Here is a 23,713-nt window from a genome sequence, read left to right as displayed (position 1 = left end):
AGAACAGCCTGGGCAACATAGGGAAACTCAGTCTCTCTTTTAATTTTAAAAAAAAAAAAAAAAGGGCCGGGCGCAGTGGCTCAAGCCTGTAATCCCAGCACTTTGGGAGGCCGAGACGGGCGGATCACGAGGTCAGGAGATGGAGACCATCCTGGCTAACACGGTGAAACCCCGTCTCTACTAAAAAATACAAAAAACTAGCCGGGCGTGGTGGCGGCGCCTGTAGTCCCAGCTACTCGGGAGGCTGAGGCAGGAGAATGGCGTAAACCCGGGAGGCGGAGCTTGCAGTGAGCTGAGATCTGGCCACTGCACTCCAGCCTGGGCGACAGAGCCAGACTCCGTCTCAAAAAAAAAAAAAAAAAAAAAAAGAGGCCTTATAAAGGTTAGTGAGGCTATCAGTGGTTCTCAAACTCCAGTGTACACTAGGACGGCCTTGTGCTTGTGTCATACACAGATGACTAGGCCCACCTGCAGAGCTCCTGTTGTAGTCTAGGCCTGAGAATATTCATTTCTAACAAGTTCCCAGGTAATCCTGAGGCTCTTGGACTGGAGACCACACTTTGAGAAGCACTGCCATCTATTTCAGCAGCATCTACTGCTTGGCACCTGCCAGGTGCTCTGACACCCACTCTCTAATCTTCATGTGGTCACCAGGTGCCCCAGGAGAATAGACTAGAAGGTTACAATAACTTGCCTAAGGTCAGAACGAGACAGTGGAGAGGAGAGGTCAGGCCTGCCTCTCTCCAGAGCCTTGCAGCAACATGAGGGCTGCCCTCTCACACATTTTTACAAAACACTGAGGCAAGAACAGAAACCGGGGGTGTAGGAACACATTTGCCTTCTGTGGAAAACCTCGCACAATATTCATTTAAGTTATTCCACCCATGGCAATGTAATCTCGCCCCTTCTTCAAGCCTGTGATTAAAACAAAACAAAGAGTACCAGACGACAGAAACCCTTTAGTGGCTCAACTAATCAGAACACAAGTCACCAATTACTGGCAGATAATAACTTTTATGTTCCATCTCCTCCTCACTTGGCAGCTCCTGCAACATTCTAAATCTGAGCTCTCTCCAACTGGGCCCAGATACTATCCTTTCTCTCCCCATCTTTCACACTCACAGCTTCTCTGAAAACAAGGAGGGGTTAAAAGAAAGGAAGGAAGGAGAAAAAAAAAAAAAAAAAAAACCATGCTGAAGGCTGCTCGGGCAGAGATAGCAACACTAATTGCTCCCATTCTCTAGCTCCTGGTGAGGCAGATTGCAGGGGCCTGCATCTCCGGAGAAAGCTCTCCTATCTTCGCAGCAGCTCTCAGCAGAGCAACTCAAGTGCCCTTAATTGTTTATGTTCTTAATGCAGAGTCTCTTGAATGCATTCATTTTTAATAGCAGGCTTGAGTGTGGGGCCCATCAAAGAATGACAAAGCAACTCTATTCATTGGTTCTCCTTCCTGCAATGATGGTCTTTTGATTTATTTGCAAATGACAAGCTTGCCAGGCCCCACTTGAGAGCTGCCCTCATTTTTTTTTTTTTTTTTAAGAATTCAGTTGCATTTTCCAAGATGAAGTTGAGTCTGCAATGCTGTTTGTGTAAATTTTTCCCCCTTCAGTTCCTTCTAATTAATGACTTAAATGTTTTGACCCAACTGTTGCCAAGCAGAGCATTTGGGCTTTAATTTGTCATTTTGGTAAAGATGCATCTTTCACAAAAGCATCACAGCTGTTTTAGTTCCTAAATAGCACATTTCCATTATTCAGAAACCCTTGTTATGGAGTTCAGAAAGGGCCTGTTCACAGGAAATTGTATTGACTTGTCCCAGGACGGAAAAAGGACAGCTTTTGGTGGCCTTAAAGGAAAATGCACTCTGTGGTGGAGAAAGAAATCTTTCTCCAAACTCTGCAAAGTGAATCACAGATCATCACCGTGAAGTCATCACCTACCCTCCTGTGGAAAGAAAACAAGCCTCTCCCTGGGCCACACCCCAGCAAGCCCATACCTTTAACTGTCTTCACAGATCTCAGTCATTAGAGAGCTCGTAAGAAATGAGATAATACAATAGCAGGATTAGTGGGAGGAAAAGCAGACTACATCATCATCATCATTGGATGAAGGTTAAAATGACAATTGTGAAACGAAAATATGCCTGTATAGCCAGGCACGGTGGGTCACGCCTGTAATCCCAGCACTCTGGGAGGCCAAGGCAGGCGGATCATGAGGTCAGGAGTTTGAGACCAGCCTGACTAACATGGTGAAACCCCGTCTCTACTAAAAATACAAAAATTAGCCAGGCGTGGTGGTGCACGCCTGTAATCCCAGCTACTCAGGAGGCTGAGGCAGAAGAGTCGCTTGAACCCGGGAGGCGGAGGTTGCAATGAGCCGAGATCACGCCACTGCACTCCAGCCTGGGGGACACTGCGAGACTGGTCTCAAAATAAATAAATAAATAAATAATAAAATAAAATATGCCTGTGTAAATAAAGACAAAGGCCTGAAGCACTGCTCACATCTGTCAGCACTTTTGAGAACAAGGTAGGAGGCTTGCTGGAGACCAGGAGTTCAAGACCAGCCTGGGCAACATAGTAACACCTCATTTCTACATAAAAATTTTAAAAATTAGCTGGGTGTGGTGGTGTGGCCTACAGTCCTAGCCACTGGGGATGCTTAGGCAAAGGAGCACTTATTCGGAGTAATCCTTAGTTCAGAGTTTGGAGTTATGATTAGGCCACTGCACTCCAGCCTGGGCAACAGAGTGAGATAAAAATATGCAAAAATCAGGTAGGCACAATGGCTCATACCTGTAATTCCTGCACTTTGGGAGGCCGAGGCAGGCAGATCACTTGAGGTCAGAAGGAGACCACCCTGGCCAACATGGCTAAAAATACAAAAATTAGCTGGGTGTAGTGGTGCACACCAGAAATCCCAGCTACTCAGAAGGCTGAGGTACAAGAATGGCTTGAACCCGGAAGGCAGAAGTTGCAGTGAGCCGAGAGATCACTCCAGCCTGGGTGACAGAGAGAGACTGTCTCAAAAAAAAAAAAAAAGCAAAACTCAAGTTACCTCTGAATGTCTCCCTAACACATTGAAATCTTCAGCCAATCTGGATGGTAGAAAAGGAACTTTCTGCACAAGGTTTCCATGGGCCATGGCTACAGCTGAATGACACACATACATAAGTAACAGCTGCCACTCTACTTCCTGAGCAACTTCTTAGGGAAAGCAGCTCTCTGCAAGGAGGTCTAGGCCCCCAATCCACATAATAGCTCCAAGTTTGATAGATGTATCAAAGCTATTCCTGGCCCCTCAAACTCAGTGCTGAAACTTCAGCTGGAAAGTCTCAGCCCCTAAGCTGTATTCCTGCTCCCCCAAGCTGAGCTGCTGGGGAGAGGAGGTCCTTTGGGAAGGAAGATAAGGTTGCTGCCTTCCCGGATGGAACCTGGAATTATGTTTTTAATCAATATCACATGCCAAAAAACCTGCAATGCTCCACAACTTACTCTCAAAGTAGTGAGGATACTCAGACCAGGCATGGTGGCTTCACACCTGTAACCCCAGCATTTTGGGAGGCCGAGGTGGGTGGATTGCCTGAGGCCAGGAATTTGAGAACAGCCTAGCCAACATGGTGAAACCCTGTCTCTACTAAAATTACAAAAATTAGCCGGGCGTGGTGGCACATGCCTATAATCCCAGCTACATCAGGAGGCTGAGGCACAAGAATTGCTTGAACCCAGGAGGCAGAGGATGCAATGAGCCAAGATTGTGCCACTGCACTCCAGCAGCCTGGGCAACAGAACCAAGATTGCATCTTGGAAAAAAAAAAAAGAAGGATGTGTAAAGGAAGCTGGAAGTTGTGGTGGGCAAGGGATTAAAATTTGGAGCCAATGAGGCAGAAAAATAACTTGTGAACAGTTAAGTTTTATTTTCTCAAAAGCATTATAGTCACGATTAAAATGAAATCTGAGATGCTGGCTAAATTTTTCAAAGCATAACCTTTGGAAAAGATTATTTTAAGTATTTAGAAGAGAGTAAGCAAAAGGATCCTAGATGACAGGTGCCATGGTATATGGATTCACAGAATATTGACTCAGCCATGCATGTAGAGGCAAACAGGAATAACATTTTAAATACAAATTACTTCTTTACAAAAAAAAAAAAAAAAACCAATCACTGCATCATTATACAATCCACAGAGGAATCTAAGTAAGAGAAAAATAATCACCATTCCTCCAAGATAACAATCAACCTACTTTCAGGATGGGAAAAAAAAGTGTCGTATGAGACAATCTATTCAGGGTTACAGGGACTGACCAAGAATATACATAATTAAAAGTATGCCAAAGAAAAAGCCCTTCATCCCCTTATGCTCAGTCATGTCAGTTTATAATTTTAAAATTATAAAGCCTTACAGTATTGTCTAAGACATACTAGGGAAGCATTAAGAAAGAAGGAGAGAGGAACTGAAGATAATGGAAGCAAGAACAATTTATAAACCAGGGCCACCAGAAGCTACCACTCCTGTAATTCACGAGTTATTTTACAAGTGGACAAATCAATTTATGTGCTCCTGTGTGTTTTTAGAAAACATCCTAGATATTCTTCCATTAATTATGTGGGTTCCAGGACATGTCAATTCTCGTTTCCCAGAGCACCAGAAACCAAATTTAACCCACGTATTCCGTTACACTGGTCTGCACTTGTGTGGTTCCCACAGGGCTGGGCTGGCTCAATAATGCTGCACTCCTTCTGGAAGAACAGAATAGACTTCCTGCCATTTGGACTGTGAAACACAGTAATCCACCAGGGAATAAAGGTCAATGTTGCACTTTTGGTCATTACTGAATCATTTGAGATGATCTGTGGTGAGGATGAGAGGAAAATCGAAGGCTGTGAGAACGCTGCAAATGGCTTGCCCTCAGACCAATTTTCATCTCCATCTGTCTAATAGACACGTGGATAAAAAGCCCTCCCTCCTTCTGGGCCACTCGGCTGTTTTCAAATCCGTGGCACAAGCCAGGAACCAGTTAAACAATATATTAACGAGGGGAAATAACCTTCTAAGCCACAGACTAATGCTTATTCAGGTTTTAGATCATCAGCTGAAGTTTGGAACGCAATTTTCCAGTCTGCAAGCAGTACTGCAAAGTAGAAATTTTAACTAATACAGAGAATCATCTGCAGTGTAGGGGCATGTGCCAAAATCTCCTTACTTGTACATGCAAATATATGCATGCTTACACCTCCACCCCCCCTTCACCAAAAGACATGCACACAAAGAGGAACGGCAGTTCCAAAAATTGTGTGTTGCTGCTAAATAAATCTTTTTTTTCCCCCAAGTGTCTAATTAAAGCTGCTTAATCATTATTAAGGCATTTCAATCCTTAGATACAAAATATTCTTGGGAACCCAGAGTCTAATCATCATTTAAGCCGTAGAATAAATAAATGTTAATATCCCAGACTTTATACCAATACTCCCCCTTTGCTGGTTTGGCCGAGCTACTTTTTAAACATAACGTTGTGCCACATATAAGTTTAGGCCCCCACAGTATATCAATGTCAAACAACATCGTGTCAAGCTAAGATTCAATTCAGGTAAGTGCCACTGCCAAATTTTCTTGTTCCCAGACGGGCTTTAAGATTATTTTATTGCTTAAAATTTAATTTGTTCCAACTCGTGTCTCCATGACAACGTTGGCCAACCCTGCAAATCATTTGGGTAATTGGATATCTTATCTTTCTATTGCTCTCAAATCGAATGATTCTGCTAGAATTGTAACAGCCAATCAAATTTACAGTCCTCCTGAGTAATAGACTTGGAAAAGTGGCCACATTCATCTCCTCTTTACAGCCATATTAACCAGCATGCGACAAACAGTAGAATCTGGTCTTCAAACTACACTCCAAATTATAAATGGTGTCAATACCAATATTCTCACAATGCAAAGTCTACACAAAAGCCCCTTCCTTTTTTTTTTGAGGCAGAGTCTGGCTCTGTCACCCAGGCTGGAGTGCAGTGGCGCAGTCTCGGCTCACTGCAACCTCCGCCTCCCGGGTTCACGTGATTCTTCTGCCTCAGCCTCCCAAGTAGCTGGGGTAACTACAGGCGCCCACCACTATGCCCAGCTAATTTTTTGCATTTTTAGTAGAGACGGGGTTTCACCATATTGTCCAGGCTGGTCTCCAACTCCTGACCCTCCTGACCTTACGATTCGCCCACCACAGCCTCCCAAAGTGCCGGGATTACAGGCATGAGTGCTTTAATTTGAGAAGCAACAATTGTTACTCATTCCTTATTTGAGCAATTTCAGCACTTTGAGAGTTCCAGAAGCTAATCAGAAAAAAAAAATTAAAAATAACAATAACAACAAAAATCATAGCTTTTCTTGGGTATTTGATCTTGTGATAAAAATGATAACCCAAACAGTGGCTGCATAAGGTCAGTGATGCACTGACATTGATCTGTCTGGGGCCCTTTTGGTAGGTAAGCCATACTTAATAAATTAGTCAAGAAATAAGGATGGGCTGGGCGCGGTGGCTCATGCCAGTAATCCCAGCACTTTGGGAGGCCAAGATAGATGGATCACCTGAGGTGAGGAGTTCGAGACCAGCCTGACCAACATGGCAAAACTCCATCTCTACTAAAAATCCAAAATTAGCTGGGCATGGTGGCGAGCACCTGTAATCCCAGCTACTTGGGAGGCTGAGACAAGAGAATAGCTTGATCCTGGGAGGCAACGACTGCAGTGAGCTGAGATCACGCCATTGCACTCCAGCCTGGGCAACAAAGTGAGACTCTGTCTCAAAACAAAAAAGAAATAAGGATGAGTACAGATTTAACAACCAGTTCAAAACCAATGTATTCTTAGGCTGGGCACGGTGACTAATGCCTGTAATCCTAGCACTTTGGAAGGCTGAAGAGGGCAGATCACTTGAGCCCTGGAGTTCAAGACTAGCCTGGGCAACATGGCGAAACCCTGTCTCTATTTAAGAAAAATGAAAAAAAAAATCAACACTCAGAAAAATCCAGTCAGTATTTGAAACCTCCTTATGCTTCCATTTAATTCACAAATATCATAGCATCTAGGGTCGTCAATTATAAAATACAGATTTCTTACAAGATTCAAATGTCAGCAGCTCCCCTTCTAAGTTAGTGGTGTGACTTTGGCCTTTGGTCAGCTAAAAAGTACAGAAGTTGGATACATTTCAATGGTCCAGTTCCAGTCTCCTCAGTAGCTATGCAGAGACACTGGCTCTGAGGGAGCTCATGGCCCAGGCACTGTAAAAGAGCCAGCCCACTTACAAATGGAAAAGGTTCTGGGACCCAGGCCAACTGGCAGGCTAGGGGGTTGTCAAGAACCTAGTGCTTCCCCTACAGATCCTCAGGGTGTCAGGGCCACTTCTCAAGCTAAGCAGAAAGAGCCATGAACGCGGAGCTTCTCAGCACACCCAGATCAGAAAGCAGCCAACTTTGGAGTTTGTTTGAGAGCAGGTACTGGCACAACTTGTTTCAACTGTGCCCTGCTTTATCTCAAATACTTACAAAGACACACAGGAAGTTTCTATTGCATTGTGCTTGGGATGAAGAGTAAACAGCCTAAACTTCCAGTCTGACCAATCCCAATGGCTCTGCTTTTCTCCCTTGCAATAAATTTTTATTTTTTTTTTTGAGACAGAGTTTCACTCTTTTTGCCCAGGCTGGAGTGCGATGGAGCAATCTTAGCTCACTGCAACCTCCGCCTCCCAGGTTCAAGTGATTCTCCCGCCTCGGCCTCTCAACAATTTTTTTCTTTTTTCTTTTTTCTTTTTTTTTTTTTTTGCTTCCCCAAATATGAGCACATAAACAGCAGCTGTGAATGTTGACTGTCAACAAAAATCTCAAGCCCATGAAGTAGACAGAGAAAGACAGCACCACAACTACTCTACTCAAAACTTACACGCAGTACTTTACAGAGCAAAAAGAAAACTACATGCACACACTCCCCACAGGTGTACATACCCCTCATCGAAATGAAATTTTTCCTTTCTGTAACCAAGCAACAACTTGATCTTCTAATTCCATATACCCTGCTTGTTTTCAAAATGACAAATTCTCTCTTTAAGAGTTGGATTTTCCATGTTACATTAGAAAGAAAAACTCTGAAATATACCTCCTATTCCTTATTCTGCCAAAACTTGCTTTGATAGAATGAACCAAATCCTTTGTTGTTCTTCCATCCCTTTAAATGAAAAAACTCAACACAACTTTATTCTCACTGATAGTTATATTAATTACTTAAAGCTATTGTCTTTCAAGGACACATTCTGCTGTTTGGCCAAAGAAAGACATTTTACTTACACAATAAAGACTGCCAACAAGGCCAGGCGCAGTGGCTCACGCCTGTAATCCCAGCACTTTGGGAAGCCGAGGCGGGCAGATCACTTGAGGTCAGGAGTTTGTGACCAGCCTGGCCAACATGATGAAACCCTGATTCTACTAAAAATTAAAAAATTAGCTGGGAGTGGTGGTGCACACCTGTAATCCCAGCTACTTGGGAGGCTGAGGCAAGAGAATCGCTTGAACCTGGGAGGTGGAGGTTGCAGTGAACCAAGATTGTGCCATTGCCATTGCACTCCAGCCTGGGGGACAAGAGTGAGACTTCATCTCAAAAAAAAAAAAAAAAAAGACTGCCAACAAGTTTTTTTTTTTTTTCTCCTTTTGAGCCTCAAGATAAATGCTTATGATCTTAGAAAGGAACAAATAAAACACTGTAATGGGAAAATCAGTTCAGAGGTAGGAAGGAAGCTGGGTTTGCAAAAACAAATGGAAGTGTCGATGAAGCATGACCTAGAAGTCCAACAGCAGGGGTAGAGTTTTAAAGGGACTGCTATTTAGATCACAGCTATCCCTCAGAGTACCCCCATGCCAGGAAACTACGCAACTGCTTCTGCATATGGTAACTCACTTAATCTTGGTAACTACCCTGTGGGGCAGGTGTCATCCCCTAATCCTACTTCCCTGTTTTCTCCTTTTCAAGGTGGAATAATTAGTATCCACACAAAGGGAGACTGGGAAGGTTGACAGGGGGCTCCTGGAGGAACAATGCCTAGGGCATATGGGAGCTCCATGGATGAGGTTATGACAACTCTAATATCCTGGAAAAGCTTACTGTAATAATAAACGCAAAAAGTCGACTTCTGAAAGCCAAAGAGCTGAGAAAGACAACTATGTGAGAATGGAGTGTGCACCTGTAGCTGCAGACTGCCTGGGGACTGGATGCCCTTTCTCCATCCGGTGGTCCATCCTTTATTCTCTCCATACCAGACCAAGATGCAGATCAATGTTAAGACCCTCTTTCCTAAACCAAAAGCAACCTTTTTATTTTCACTCACTAATCCATAGACGCCTTTCAAATGGCACAAAAAACGGCGGCTGCATTTTGTTCCCTAAATCAATTTTCTCCCCAGCCACCAACTAGATGTTCCCACACAGAGAAAGAACAGCCCTTCCCTTCTAATTCAAAAATCCATACTGCCATTGCCCTTGCAAACTGCTAAACAAGCAGTATCGGCAAGTCACTTGTGTTCTGTAATATATTTACTGCAAATCCCAATGGCTTGCCTCCTAATGCAGTTTTCTATTGTGTCTGTGCGTGTCAATACACTGGCCGGCCACCGTACTTATAAGGAGCTCCAACCTGCTGTTTGCTCAAGGCATCAAGAGGGCACCGAGACGGAACAAAGGCTGTACTCCTGAGGAGCAACCTGAAGGCCACAGCCTTGGAGGGCCTGGCTCCACACACTGGGGTCCTCAATGGGGTTTTGTTTCTGGTCCTTTACACCCCCTTACCACCCAAGGCCCCTGAGGCCAACTGAAAATCTCCGTCAGGACAATTCCATACACACAAAGTTCAAAATCAGAATCCTTCTGCAGAATTACATCTACTTTCCTACCTATCAATGCTAACAACATTTCCCCCAGCAAATACACTGGTTACATCTTAAAGGTAAAGTATAAGTCAAGTTTCATTAAGGGGTCAGAAGGAACGAAGAGAGGAGGCGACTTGGTAAGGGGAGTCCAGCTTTTCTGTGTTAAATAAAATCTCAAGTGACAGTTGAGAAAGAAAGCACCTAAAAACCATGTAACGGTGGATCATCTAATACAACCACACCAAAAGTACAAAGGGCAAGCCTAGGAGGAAAACCTTACAAAAACAGGTGAACTTGAGACCATCCTGGGCAACACAGTGAGACCTCATCTCTACTGAAATAAATAAATAAATAAATAAATAAATAAATAAATAAATAAATTTTTTAAAAAGTACATGGAAATCCCTGCTTCATGTTATCAGTCTAAACCGAGGTCGGTAGCTAAAGAAAGGCCTGATCCTCTTGAGCAAGTCCTTCCAAGTTCACCATATTACTAATTTATTTATTGATGTTTGGGGAAGGAGGAGCCTATGGAAGCTATATGACAGGTAGACATTACAAAATTTTAATTTATAGACTCCAGGTATAATACAGGTGGGTATAATATGGGTATGCTGTGTATTTCTTTTATTCTGTAATTTGAAATTTTTCATAATAAAATGTTTGGGAGAATGGAAGATACTACGTAAAGACTTTAAGTAAATAATCAATGGTTATACTCATTATTACTAAGAAATCTGGTGACAAGTCAAGTTTAATGCCTTGAAAGAAGTTTGTAATTCAATTCGTCTATACTCTATTGGCAGCTGCAGTTCCAGGGACAGTAATGCCTGCACATGCTCAATTCACACCAAACCTAGACCCCAGCAACATGCTAGTTTTGTTTATCTCTCTTTTTTAGTCCAAACCCAAACATATTACTATAATAAAACTCCTCCCTAAGAAGTCTCAGTGGTTACTGACTGCAGATCACTCTTCCAAAAGAAAAACTGAGCAAAATTGGTTAAATTAGGTTATTAGAACTGAACAGATTTCATTTTTAATTTTAGCATAAGCACTCACACTAGTTTTTTCTTTTTTTGTTTTTTGAGACGGAGTCTCGCACTGTCGCCAGGCTGGAGTGCAGTTGGCGCAATCTCAGCTCACCACAACCTCCGACTCCCTGGTTCAAGTGATTTTCCTGCCTCAGCCTCCTAAGCACCTGGGATGACAGGTGCCCACCACCACGCCCAGCTAATTTTCATATTTTTAGTAGAGACGGAGTTTCACCATGTTGGCCAGGATGGTCTCGATCTCCTGACCTCGTGATCCGCCCGCCTCGGCCTCCCAAAGTGCTGGGATTACAGGCGTGTGCCACCACGCCAGGCAGACCCACACTAGTTTTCTTGATTTGAGTTTTTAATCTGAATTCCATGGACTTGCTGAAGGATCCTGAGATGCACACAAACAGCCAAAATTGTTGGGTAAAGCTATCCTGGGTATTTGTGTGTAAAAATGTGTGCAAACTTTTCTTGCGAAGTAGCTTTCACCTGATTTCCAAATGTTCAAGGTCCAGAATGGGTACAAGTACCAGTACACATAAGGAGTACCCAAAACACAATATAATCAATGCCTACTCCATATAACTCATTGGGAAGGGTAGATGGAAGTCTCTAACTCAGCTTCAAGCAGACTACAGCCTAGTCGGAATAAACAAAGAAGCACATGAAAAATCATTGTTAAAGGACACTGAGCAAAACAAGTGCTGTGACAGCCTGCCACTGGGCAGTCCTGGCCGCCTTGAAGTAAACAGGTGGTGGTGTTTGAACTGGGACTTGAAGGAGACTGGTGAAGGCCATGTGAAGGTTGATACAAAGGCCTGGACTTTTTATAAAGAAAACAGGAAAACTCAAAACATACTTTCGGCAAGAAAAGACCTGTTTGGCAGGATAAAAGGAAATGCAGGAAGAGAAAGAGGCAGTGGCCAAGACGGGAAGGGAAAGTACTCAGGGGCAGACACAGCAGGCTGTGAGGCACAAAGAGGTCATCAGAGGGGAAAGTCAAAATTTAAAAGAACACACATGCAGGATAGGATGGATGTAATCCCAAGACCCTGAAGACAATTCGCATCTGCTATCTTTAAGATGCTCCCTTTCCAGGGCTGGAGTTCCCAGCGTGCAGCCAGGTTTGACATGTGGGCCAGCAGTCTCTGAGCAGTGGGGACATTGGGCAAGCCAATGGAATGTGCGCTGAGAATAGGAACACTTCATTTTACCACTGTTTAAAATGTCCATTTATTTTAAATGTATACAATACTGTAATACAACAATGTATGTGCATAACTTACAAATATGGCCAGGTGTGGTGGCTCACGCCTATAATCCCAACACTTTGGGAGGCTAAAGTGGGCAGATCACTTTGGAGGATCCTAGAAAGCCAGGAGTTCGAGACCAGCCGGGACAACATGGAGAAACCCGCCCCCCGCCCCAACCAAAATATAACAATTAGCTGGGTGTGGTGGCGGGCTGCCTGTAGTCCCAGCTACTCGGGAGGCTGAGGCAGGAGAATAGTTTGAACCTGGGAGCAGAAGTTGTAGTGAGCGGAGATTGCACCACTGCACTCACAGCCTGGGAGACAGAATGAGACTCTTGTCCCCCACCCCCGCCAAAAAAAAAAAAGACCTTACAAATTTAAAGGAAACCACTCAGGCTGGGCATGGTGGCTCACGCCTGTAATCCCAGCACTTTGGGAGGCCGAGGCGGGCGGACCATGAGGTCAGGAGATCGAGACCATCTTGGCTAACATGGTGAAACCCTGTCTCTACTAAAAACACAAAAAAATTAGCCAGCCTGCTGACAGGCGCCTATAGTCACAGCTACTGGGGAGGCTGAGGCAGGAGAATGGTGTGAACCCAGGAGGCGGAGCTTGCAGTGAGCCGACATGGCGCCACTGCACTCCAGCCTGGGCGACAGAGCGAGACTCCGTCTCAAAAAAAAAGTAAGCAACTCAGGTAAATGCACTCAAGCTTTTTACCAAGAGGTTGTACATATACCTAGACTAGTATCGTAGACTAGTAACCAACTTAGATCAGTCATGGTGCTAATACCAAACCTAGTCTCATGGTGCATGTATTTCAGCAGTTTGACAAACTGCAAGATTTGGATGTGCAAGTTCAAACACACCTACATTCTCAAAGACTGATTCCACTTCATCTAATGGAAAACAAATATCCATTAGTACACTGGGAATAGATTTCAGGGATGATGAGCAAGCTATATATACAACTCTATCCCTTCCAGTGTACAGTGGTGTACATCTAGCACACTTACTAGTTTTTTCTCTATTTGGAAGATGAAAAAGTTAATTCAGAGGACAGAATTTTCAGAATGTTTTTTCCTCCCAGCTTTTTCCTTATACCAAAAGTGACTTGTATCCTACTCTTTTTCTGCTAACGTATTTTGTGGTCAAAGAATGACTAAGTAGCAAATACTACTACAACAAAAACTAAAAAAAAAAAAAAAATAGCTGTTTTTTATACCTACAATGAGAGCAGCTTACAGGGGAGGGGATAAATAATTGTGCTCACCATTATGATTTTTGTATTGCTTCAAAGAAGGTAAACAGAATACAATTTATTGTGTATTCTGAGACAGGGTCTTGTTTATGTCATCCAGTCTAGAGTACAGAGGTGTGATCACAGCTCACTATCACCTCCCCACTCCTGGGATCAAAAGATCCTCCTGCCTCACTCAGCATTAGTACCAGCTAGTACTACAGGTCTGTACCACCAGGCCCAATTAATTTTTTTTAAATCTTTTTCTGTAGAGATAGGGTCTCGCTATGTTGGCCAGGCTAGTCTCTAACTCCTGGGCTCAAGTGATCCTCTTGAGCTGGGATTATAGGCATGAGCCATCGTGCCTGGCCTGCAACCTAGTAATTACTAAAAACTTAGGGGCTGGGAGCAGTGGCTCACGCCTGTTAATTCCGGCATTTGGGAGGCTGAGGGAGGTGGCTCACTTGAGACCACGAGTTCAAGACCAGCCTGGTCAACATGGCAAAACTCCGTCTATACTTACAAAAAATACAAAAATTAGCTGGGTGTGGTGGCATGCGCCTGTAACCCCAGCTACTTGGAAGCCTGACACAGGGGAATTGTTTGAACCCACACACCTGTAATCCCGGCTACTCAGGGAGGTGGAGGTTGCAGTGAGCCGAGATCAAGTCACTGCACTCCAACCTGGATGACAGAGCAAGATCTCAAAGGAAAAAAAAAAAAATTAGGGGCTGGGACTGGTGTCTAACACCTGTAATTCCAACACTTTGGGAGGCTGAGGAAGGTGGATCACTTGAGGCCAGGAGTTTGAAACTAGCCTGGACAACATGGCGAAACCCCATCTCTACCAAAAAATAATTTAAAAAAAAATTAACCAGGTATGGTAATGTACACCTGTAATCCCAGCTACTCCAGAGGCTGAGGCAGGAGAATCACTTGAACCCAGGAGGCAGAGGCTGCAGTGAACCGAGATCGTGCCACTGTACTCCAGTCTGGGCGACAGAGTAAGACTCTGTCTCCATTTAAAAAAAAAAAAAAAGGAAAAAAAATTAAATGTTAAATAATGAAACATGTAATTTTGCTAAATCACAGGTTATTCAATAAAATCATGTATCAACACTTCCTGGATTTTCATTAAAAAATATTATGGTGACTGGGTAGTCAACAAACAGTAAATCAAAAAATTTTTCTTCCATGTTTTTCTTTTTTTTCCCCTTGGGGACCCTGCTCAGGAAGAAATACAAGCAGCAATTCTGAAATCATTCCTTTTCAAACCATTTTAGAAATCATACTTGTGTTAAATCAAGTGAATGGCAATACATGAATATCTTAATTTATGTTAAAATTTCAGTGCAAATTTATTTCATTTTTCAGATCAAACCACACCTCACGGGGAAAAAAAAATCAGAAAACCTCTCTCCCCCTGCCCACACCTGTGCACACTAGCTCCACTTAAAACACCACACCGATTTCACAGAACAATCCTTAAAACACCACACCGATTTCACAGAACAATCCTCTGGTGAGGAGTACTTTGAAGGTACAAATGCCTAATTTTGTCAAATAAGTCCACCGACAAAAACAGCTGTCTGAAATTTACTTAAAAACCACTATACTAAATACCCTGCAGTAAAGGTACTAGTTGTGAGAATTTCCATTTTTAAAAATCAACAATAAGCAACGGGGAGTAGGAAACTGAACCAATCAAAGCTTTGAGGAAAGCCAGTAAGTTTCTCAGTTTCCTCCCATTTAATCCACTTCTGGAGACCACAAAAGGTTTAATCATAAAATAGCAAAGACTCAGATCCATGGAAACTTAAAATGGTTCCATGAGCTAGTAACTGAATGTATTTTTAGTTTAACTACCACTCAAGATGATTTATTTAAATGTTTACTAAAGAAACAGATTTTCTTTCTGTTTCTTAATAAACACTATTTGGGAGAACATCTTAAGCCCTCTGGCGAAGGACGCTCCTCAATTTGCACGCACGAGGTGCTGGGTTCCGCGGCTGTATGCTGGGATGGTTCCCACCATGTGAGGGAACAGACAGACTTTTGTCTAATCTAACCCTCATTACACAGAGAGGGGAACTGAAGCCAGGGAACATGTTCACGACTTGCCCAGTCCCTAATGGAAATCCCCAATTAAATGACTTCAGTGAACTACAACGGAACCAAGTCGGAGCCTACAGTTCATGGCCACTCCCCAGAAGACAGGTAACCAAAGGCAGAAAGACCGGGAGGCAAGGGAGGCGCTGTGGCCCTGCAATGTCCTGACTCTACCTCCTTTCCCCATCCTACTCCCAACCCCCACTGTTGGATCCTGCTCTTATACAAAATTTGGATATTTTGTTCCTTGAAGATTTGGGGGGCATTCAGTTTGAATTTTGAAAATATTGATCGTGATAACTGTTTTCTGATGGTGCCCTCTGAAAATCCATGCCCAGGGCCTCCCTTGCCTTACTCCAGTGCCAAGTCCAGGACAAAAACCAGCCACTGCTGAAGGGTGGGGAAGCTGTCTGAGAGGTGAGAGATCAGTCCTGTTGGCTGATAAGAAACAAAGGCTTATCTTGCACCTCGGAATCTAGGCTCTAAATGCACAGAGAGCTTTTATCTCTTTTAACTTATGCTTGCAAAGAACAGGCCTGCCTAATGAAGTTAGGGACCACTCCAATCTTGATGACAGCTACCCTCTTTGTATAACAAGGTTATTAACACCTGCTGGAGCTTAACTCTAAGTGTCTATACTCTAGTCATTTCCCTGTGTGAGATGTTGACTTAGGGGGAAAAGAAATCTCAAAGTGAGAAACTATTAGACAAAAACACACGTGGTTAAAAAAAAAAAAAAACACTAAGGTAAAATTTGCAAAGAGTAAAAGAATCACATCTAAGGAAATATCCCACAGTTGAGTCCCTAACAGTCCCATCTAAATACTTTTTTAAAAACCCACTAAAGAACAACGCATTATTCTAAGAGAAATTTTAAAGCATACATCAAAACTGTAAAAGCAGTTTCACTCCAAAATTTACATGGCCTGAGACGTTGCTTGCTGAAATATCACATGGAGCTCTTTCCCCTTCCCAAACCAGGATTGCAGAACATATCATCCTTTCTTCAAGAGTTAATCCTTTCATTTATTTCTAAATGCTTCACCATCAGAGGGGCACAGTGGTTCACGCCTGTAATCCCAGCACTTTGCGAAGCGGAGGCGGGCAGATCACTTGAGGTCAGGAGTTCGAAACCAGCCTAGCCAACATAGTGAAACCTGGTCTCTACTAAAAATACCAAAATTAGCCAGGCATGATGGTGGACTCCCATAATCCCAACTACTCATGAGGCTGAGGCAGGAGAATCGCTTGAACCCGGGAGGCGGAGGTTGCAGTGAGCCAAGATTGGGCCACCACACTCCAGCCTGGGCGAGAGAGTAAGACTCTGTCTCAAAACAAAAACAAAAACAAACTTCTTCACCATCCTGGAGAGCCCAGTGCTCTCACTCTGCCCACTCTTCAGAACCCAGGCACAGAGTGACTGATCGAACTCCCTCCCCATCACTGGGTCTCCACTAGGATTCCTGACTTGTTTCTTCTTCAATGTACTTTAACCTGACGACAGTACTGCTCAGTAGGATACAACTTTTTACCTACCTGTGGCCTGTAACCCTCCTCTCCCTGAAAAGACCAGTCAGCAGCACTGCTGATTTTCCTAACTTTTAGAACATACATCCAGCCCTGACATGTCTTATAAATCATGAAGTTCATCAGCACAAAGACTGAGAACTGAAGAGGCAGGTACTAGGGACACATGGTCCACCTCATCTTGCCGATGGCAGCATGAGGGGACAGGAAGAAGCACAGACAGGCCAGGTGTGGTGGCTCATGCCTATAATCCTAGCACTTTGGGAGGTCAAGGCGGGTGGATCACTTGAGGTCAGGAGTTCGAAACCAGCCTGGCCAACATGGTGAAACCCTCACTCTACTAAAAATAAAAAAATAAAAAATAAAAAAAGTTAGCCGGGCGTGGTGGCGGGCACCTGTAATCCCAGCTACTTGGGAGGCTGAGGCACAAGAATCGCTTGAACTCAGGAAGCAAAATTTGCAGTAAGCAGAGATCGCACCACTGCACTCCAGCCTGGGGGACGGAGCGAGACTCCGTCTCAAAAAAAAAGGAAGAAGCAGCACAGACAACCCTGGAGGAGGCAACCCAACTCAAGTTTCAATAGATGCTTGGCCTTGAGCAAGTCCCAGACTTTGAACACATGCCCACAGCTGTGGGTAGAGCAAAACACCTGCCCAATCTACGCCAGAGGATGCCTATGGAGGTCACAGAAGACAAATCACATTGAAAACTGTTCATTACTGTGCAAATTAAAGCCACCAATGACAATTTATAGCATGGCTTCATCAGCATGCTGAAGAGATACACGAGTGGGCTAAAATAAGGCTTATGTGTGCATTTACAGTACATCTTGTTCCCAAAAATATCAAATGAGGTAATATCAAGCCATATGACAGATAAAAACATTTAAAGATCACGCCACCACACACACTAGGCATAGCTAAGCAAACCACCAGGCTCACATCAACTAGTTGTTTTTTAACGCACCCTAACACTCTGATGGTATCAGAACTGCCTCAATTTTTCAGGAGACACTGTCTACCTCTACTGTATAGAGATATCTAGAGTTTACCATCCACACAGATAAAGATGGGCAGGCAGGGATCTATAAAAGGCTCTAAGAAAAAAATATTCTTAGTGCTACCATAAAAGATTTAAGTATCTATTACCATTCCTGTTTCATTGCCTTTTCGGTAACCCGCCACAAATGGGAGCAGATAAAGTTAAGGGGAAGGCTTATCAGGAAGTGTTGACACAACGTAAACACGGGCTGTGGGCACCACCTCAGGGAAGGAAACCACAATTATACCATTCTTGATTTGGATGCACTTTCACTTTAAAACTTCCAGACGGGAAAGTCAGCAGTGAGATTTGACACTGAAATCTCTAGAACTCACTCCTTCAACAAACCCGTTGAAAGGTGGGAAGGGAGAGCGATCGTCACACTGGAGACAAATCTTAACAGCATTAAAGCTCTCTGTACAGAAAGTTTCCCCTTCACTGCTTTTTTTTTTTCCCCAGTAACAAAGATGTTGTCAGAAATGACAATTTTTTGTGTCCCCTGATGATGCCTTGCTAGCATTTCGTTATAAGCCATAAAGCAGGAATAATTTCAGCCTGTCAGGAGTCTCACTAATGCCCAGTTTCCCCCTAGAGAGAATTCCTGTCAAATCTAATGAGAGCTCCAAAGGCCCTCTCTACAATATAATGAGCACTTAGGCCATGCTGGTGATCAGGCGGCAAAAAGCATCAATTTGAGCCTGGCTACACCCTGGGGGCCAGACGTCACCAGTTTTAATAAGAATTATGATTACTAGCTGCACCAAATGCCTCCTCAGAACTTCTTATTAATGTGTGACATTCAGAAGGATGTTTTTCAAATGTAAGGCCACTTTAAACTGAATTATAGCACTACTTTGCACACCACTCGAGTTAAGGGTCTGTCAGCATTTCCAATATCAACTAAATTTCAGGGGGCTCAATACCCTACTATGAGGAACATGGTGTCTCTCAGCTTTTCACGTTTTTCAAATTGCTAAGCCAATTATACACAGCATATTATTAATGCATACAGGCTCACGGACGGACAGCATATACTCACAAATGCCTCACGCTGTATAGAAACTCATTAGAAAACTATTCTCACACCATGGTGCTTCTCACCCACTTCACCCCTTCTCCCTACATGATAAAGAAGAGGTCATCCCGCCACATAACCTACAGGAACCCAGAAGAATTACACACCTCTTTTAGCTCCTCCAATAAACCCAGCACCAGCATATAGCATCACACCGAGGGGGTGTTTCCTTGTAAAAGAATCAGTGAAGTTATTAAATCCTTTGAGTTCATGGATTTAAGAAAAAGCTCAGTCTCCTCTTACTCTTCCATAATGTGTTATCCAAAAAAAAGTGCCCTTCAGAGTAATTTAAAAAAAAAAATTAAAACAGCCTAGGCCAAGTTTTTTTGCATAATTCACTTAAATGATGATAGACGTTAGCCATAGATCTTCTAGCCCATTTACTGTCAACAAGTTACAAGTGCCTGAATAAGGCACTAGCCATTGAGAAACACACAAAAACAAAGGCACAAACCCAACATAAAGTAGGCTACCAACTTTGCAAATCATAGTAAAATCTGCATTTTTAAAAGGCCCAATTACATTACTAATAAAAGGCCCTGAACATCACAATCTCTTTCCAAACACATATCTGAGAACAGATCTAATGTACACGATGATAACTTAACATTATGAAATCTATGATGAATTAAAAATCAAAGAGTGCAGAGTTACAAAAGCAGAATTCAACTCTGAAACACACTTGCTTAATGAAAGTCTTTGAATATAAGGAAGATCTGAAGGCTGAACTAATCAATTTCTCCACTGTGCCCCAGCCGGTCAGCCATGCTCTTTAATTTAATGAAACAAGGGTTTGAGATGAAATAGCACATATACATCAAGTAAGAATTGTATTGTTGCACTTTGAAATGTGTCCAACTGTGCAACTTCATCTGATGATAATTTTTTAAGAGGCAATCGATTTCTAAAAGACTTATTGTACCAGCGTCTTGATGAAAAAGTGAATGTCAGCATATCTCCAGAATACTTACACCCTGCCATTAATGCTTTCTTTGGCAGACAATGACTACTCAATCGAGGGTCCTTTGGGCTGAGCAATCATTTAGCTTTTCTTCTCTTATGAGGTCCTTAGTGCCTTGTTCCAGCTCAATACTCTTTTTATACACCATTATAGTAGCCATAAGTGTGAATTTTATGGGAACTTGCAAACTCATAGTCATTGCTAGAGCTTTCCAGTCACTAATCTTTTCATGCTTTTAAAATCACTAGGACTGAAGCAACTCCCAACATATGCTCTGGCCATAAAAAGATGCTTTTTTCACATCCAAACCTGCAACAACTGAGAAATTTTTCAAAAATTTGTTTGCTAATAAGCCACTAATCCTGACTGTTGCTTCGAGCAGACCCAAAGCATTAAGAATACTCCAAAGATAGTCATATACCTTGTTTACTATGATTAAAGAAACTCCTGAATACTCTTCTTTCCCCCTACAGGTCCACACATACTTGCAAAACAGCACAAAAACATTAACTATTCTAAACTCCAACAACTCTATAAGATACCCAGCCCTTTCAAGAGGATAATCTATACAGGTGGAAAAGTAAACTCAAGTCTCAATTCCTATCTGCCAATAAACAGGCTAGTTTATATTTCCAAAACACCTCTCTTTCTCCTAGTCATTAAACACTCGTAATTATCAGGAAGCAACTCTTGCTGCAGAATACTACCATCAATCCACAGGACAGGAAACCAAGGCAGAAAAATAGCATACAAACCCCCACCCCTAGAGCCCACTACTGAGAACAAAGCCAGTATTATAAAATCATACGAACTGATTTCTCATTTCAGCTTGAAGTTCAACTAAAGCTTACCTGTTTATGCATTTCAATGTTTAATCCATATGACATTTCGTAATACTGTAAAGAGAAAAAAGAATCAAGCATTTCATTAACTCACGTTTTTTATACTCTGCTAACACGTTTGCTAATATCATACGAAAAGGGAAAAAGTCGACTCTTTGATACCTACCATCACATAGTGCCTCTGCATTTCTGTCTTTTCACTTGCCAGTTTCTCACATTCCAATTTAAGGCTATGAAAACAAAACAGGCAACTTAATGTAAACATTATGTCACTTGTTTTAACATCTGCCTCACATATTTGCACTTCAAGTAAAAACACAGACCAATTTGGAAAAGCCATAAACTATCTAGGTAAACACCCAAAAGCTTTGTCCTTGCATTTAACAGGGAAAAGGAATAATGTGAACAATACAAGGTGTCCATTCAGCTACCATTCTTCTTGGTGCCTATCTGGTTAGATGACAAGAATGCAAAAAATCTGTCAGAACCTCTAACTGATTCCTCCTCATGGTCATCTGCTCCCTACCTTCCTGCATCAGTTTCTCTGGACTCCACCAAAATCCGGCTCTTGCACAATCTTCACTCTTACGCATAGGCTGTGCCATCTTTGCCAACTCAAACGGTCTCTAGGTTTGAAAATCCTATCTGTTAAGTTATTCCTACAATTGCTAGTCCCTTTCAAAACCTTTGGTTTTTAAATCCCTGCCAAAATATGTCAAGTAGCTACTGCAATAAAGTGGGTTGAAGTTCTCCCTGCTGGGTAAACACGGTGTGTGCAAGTAGGCCTCAAGCTGCAGAGATATTATCTACAAGTAGACAAAAGGTCAATAATCAGAAAGCCCCTGACAAAGTAAGAAAATTCACACCCAAGCCACTTCGCCTCATCTGTGTGCTTTTTCTCAAGCATGACAAAACCAAAAAATGTCAATACAGTTATTTCTGAGTTAGAATCAGGTAAAACTTCATAGGAGCAAGGGAAAGAAATTAACCTTTCTGGGAAGTTCACTATTGGCAAAGTATCTTACAAAAATGTATAAGTCCTTTGGAGGCAAGCCTCATTACTCAAAGAAACTAAGGCTGAGATGGATATAAATGTGACTCCACTCTCCCATCCTACCCAAACCAACCCGAAATGACGCCAAAGCAGGTGAGCTTTCTTCTGCACACTATTATACCCACCTCCCTCACCATCGCCAATGATGGGCAATGTTAAAAGCATCTAGCCTTCCTTAATGAACTTTGCCTCAAAAACCCAATTTTCTAGTATGGCAAACAGCGATTTCAACATGGCTTTGCTTCCCTGAACCCACACTCCAGGACTCAGACATCGATTGAACCAATGTTTCAACTCAGTCTGTTGAAAAATAAATACATGAAGTGCAAATATTGACGATTCTCATGCAACTTCTAAAGACACGAAAAAGGACTCCCTGGAACAGCAGCAAACCAGCAAAAGGGAAACAATGGGAGGAGGAGGAGACAAGAGAAGAGGCGGCCCGGGAAGAACCAGGAAAGGGGGTAACTTGAATGACAGGTCTTAACTGAGACTCCACACGCCACCGCCTGGACGCAAGAACTAAGTACAGGCGCCGCCGCCACCCGGCTGGGCGACAAGGGGCACGGGGACGCCCGCGACCACTCGCCTGGCGCGGCCGGACACGCACCTGTGATACTGCGCCTGCAGGAACTGGAATTCCTCTTTAATCCGGTCCAGGGACTCCGGGATAGTGAACTTGAAGGGCTGGCCTGCAGCCTGGTGCGGCGTCTGGGGGCGACCAGCGAGGGGGACCGAGGGACGGGAATGCGGGCGGATGAATAAAGCAGTAAGTCAGAGAAGGAAAGAACGGGTGGGACATAAACAAAAAATAAAGTTAGAAGTGGCTGAAAATGAGGCCCCAAACTCGAGTTTGCCCTTCACTTGGGGGAGGGGGAAAGTGGACCCTCCCCGGGCCCCGGCTTCTAAAGAGGCTCGGAAGCTCTTCCCAGTCTCCAGGGCGGATCGCGTTAAGTGCGCCCGGGTCACCAGGCCAAAGGGAAGGGGGCTCCCCGGCGGCCAGGGAAGACCAGGCCAGATTGTCGGTGTCGCCGCCCCTTCCCCCACGGGGGCGATAATGACCCGGAGGACCAGAAGAGAAAAACAACTCCTTTACGCGCCCCATTCCCAGAGTCGCCAGGGCCACCTCCAGACGCACCGGAACCGGGGCCGCATTGACATGTAAATAGGCGAGACGAGAAACAAAGGGGGGGCGCCCTGCCCCCCTTGGGGAAGGTTGGGGGGGGATATGGCTGCAGGAGAGAAACCCCAGCCTTCCCCAGCGCCCCTATCCGCTCAGTATAGACGTCAAGTAGGAAGGAGCCCAAAGGGAGGGAGAAAATTCAGAGTTTCGGCCCACTCCCCACCCCAAGAGGAGAGGGCCCCAGACCTCCCCAGCCTTATGCCGCGGAGGGCGAGAGGGTCCGCCGGGCCGCAGAAGCCACCAGTCTCCCTACCGCCCGGGAGAAGCGCCTCCCCAACGCTCCTGCCCCCCAACCACCCAGCCGCGCCTCACCGGGTGCCGGCTCTGCGGGAACATCGCTCTGGCGGCGGCCGGGGCTCTGTTCCCCGGCAACTCAATTCTCCGGTCAATTTCCAACTTTAATCCCGCCGAGGAAAATTAAGCCGGGAAGCCAGGCAGAAGCGGGGAGCGCGCTGGCCACGCACGCAGGCGCGCTCGGCCGGGCGC

At 43.8% G+C, this 23,713-nt stretch overlaps 1 protein-coding gene across 7 annotated transcripts in view; it reads right to left on the bottom strand.

The window, feature by feature from the left end:
- Positions 1 to 23,651, bottom strand: part of TLE1 (TLE family member 1, transcriptional corepressor) — a 105,861-nt gene extending 82,210 nt beyond the window's left edge. For all 7 annotated transcript variants that reach the window (XM_007969573.3, XM_007969574.3, XM_037998545.2 and 4 more), the window contains exons 1-4: positions 23,540 to 23,651; positions 22,655 to 22,755; positions 21,157 to 21,220; positions 21,000 to 21,044 (exon numbers count right to left, since the gene is read on the bottom strand). In XM_007969573.3, coding sequence (XP_007967764.2) covers positions 21,000 to 21,044; positions 21,157 to 21,220; positions 22,655 to 22,755; positions 23,540 to 23,563 — 234 coding nt within the window. In that variant the 5' untranslated portion in view covers positions 23,564 to 23,651. The remainder of the gene's footprint in view (positions 1 to 20,999; positions 21,045 to 21,156; positions 21,221 to 22,654; positions 22,756 to 23,539) is intronic.
- Between the last annotated feature and the right edge of the window lie 62 nt (positions 23,652 to 23,713).

Source organism: Chlorocebus sabaeus, chromosome 12 (assembly GCF_047675955.1).
Source record: "Chlorocebus sabaeus isolate Y175 chromosome 12, mChlSab1.0.hap1, whole genome shotgun sequence".
Taxonomy (NCBI): Eukaryota; Metazoa; Chordata; class Mammalia; order Primates; family Cercopithecidae; genus Chlorocebus; species Chlorocebus sabaeus.
Note: the sequence above shows the minus strand (reverse complement) of the source record. Positions and strands in the feature narration are given on the sequence as shown.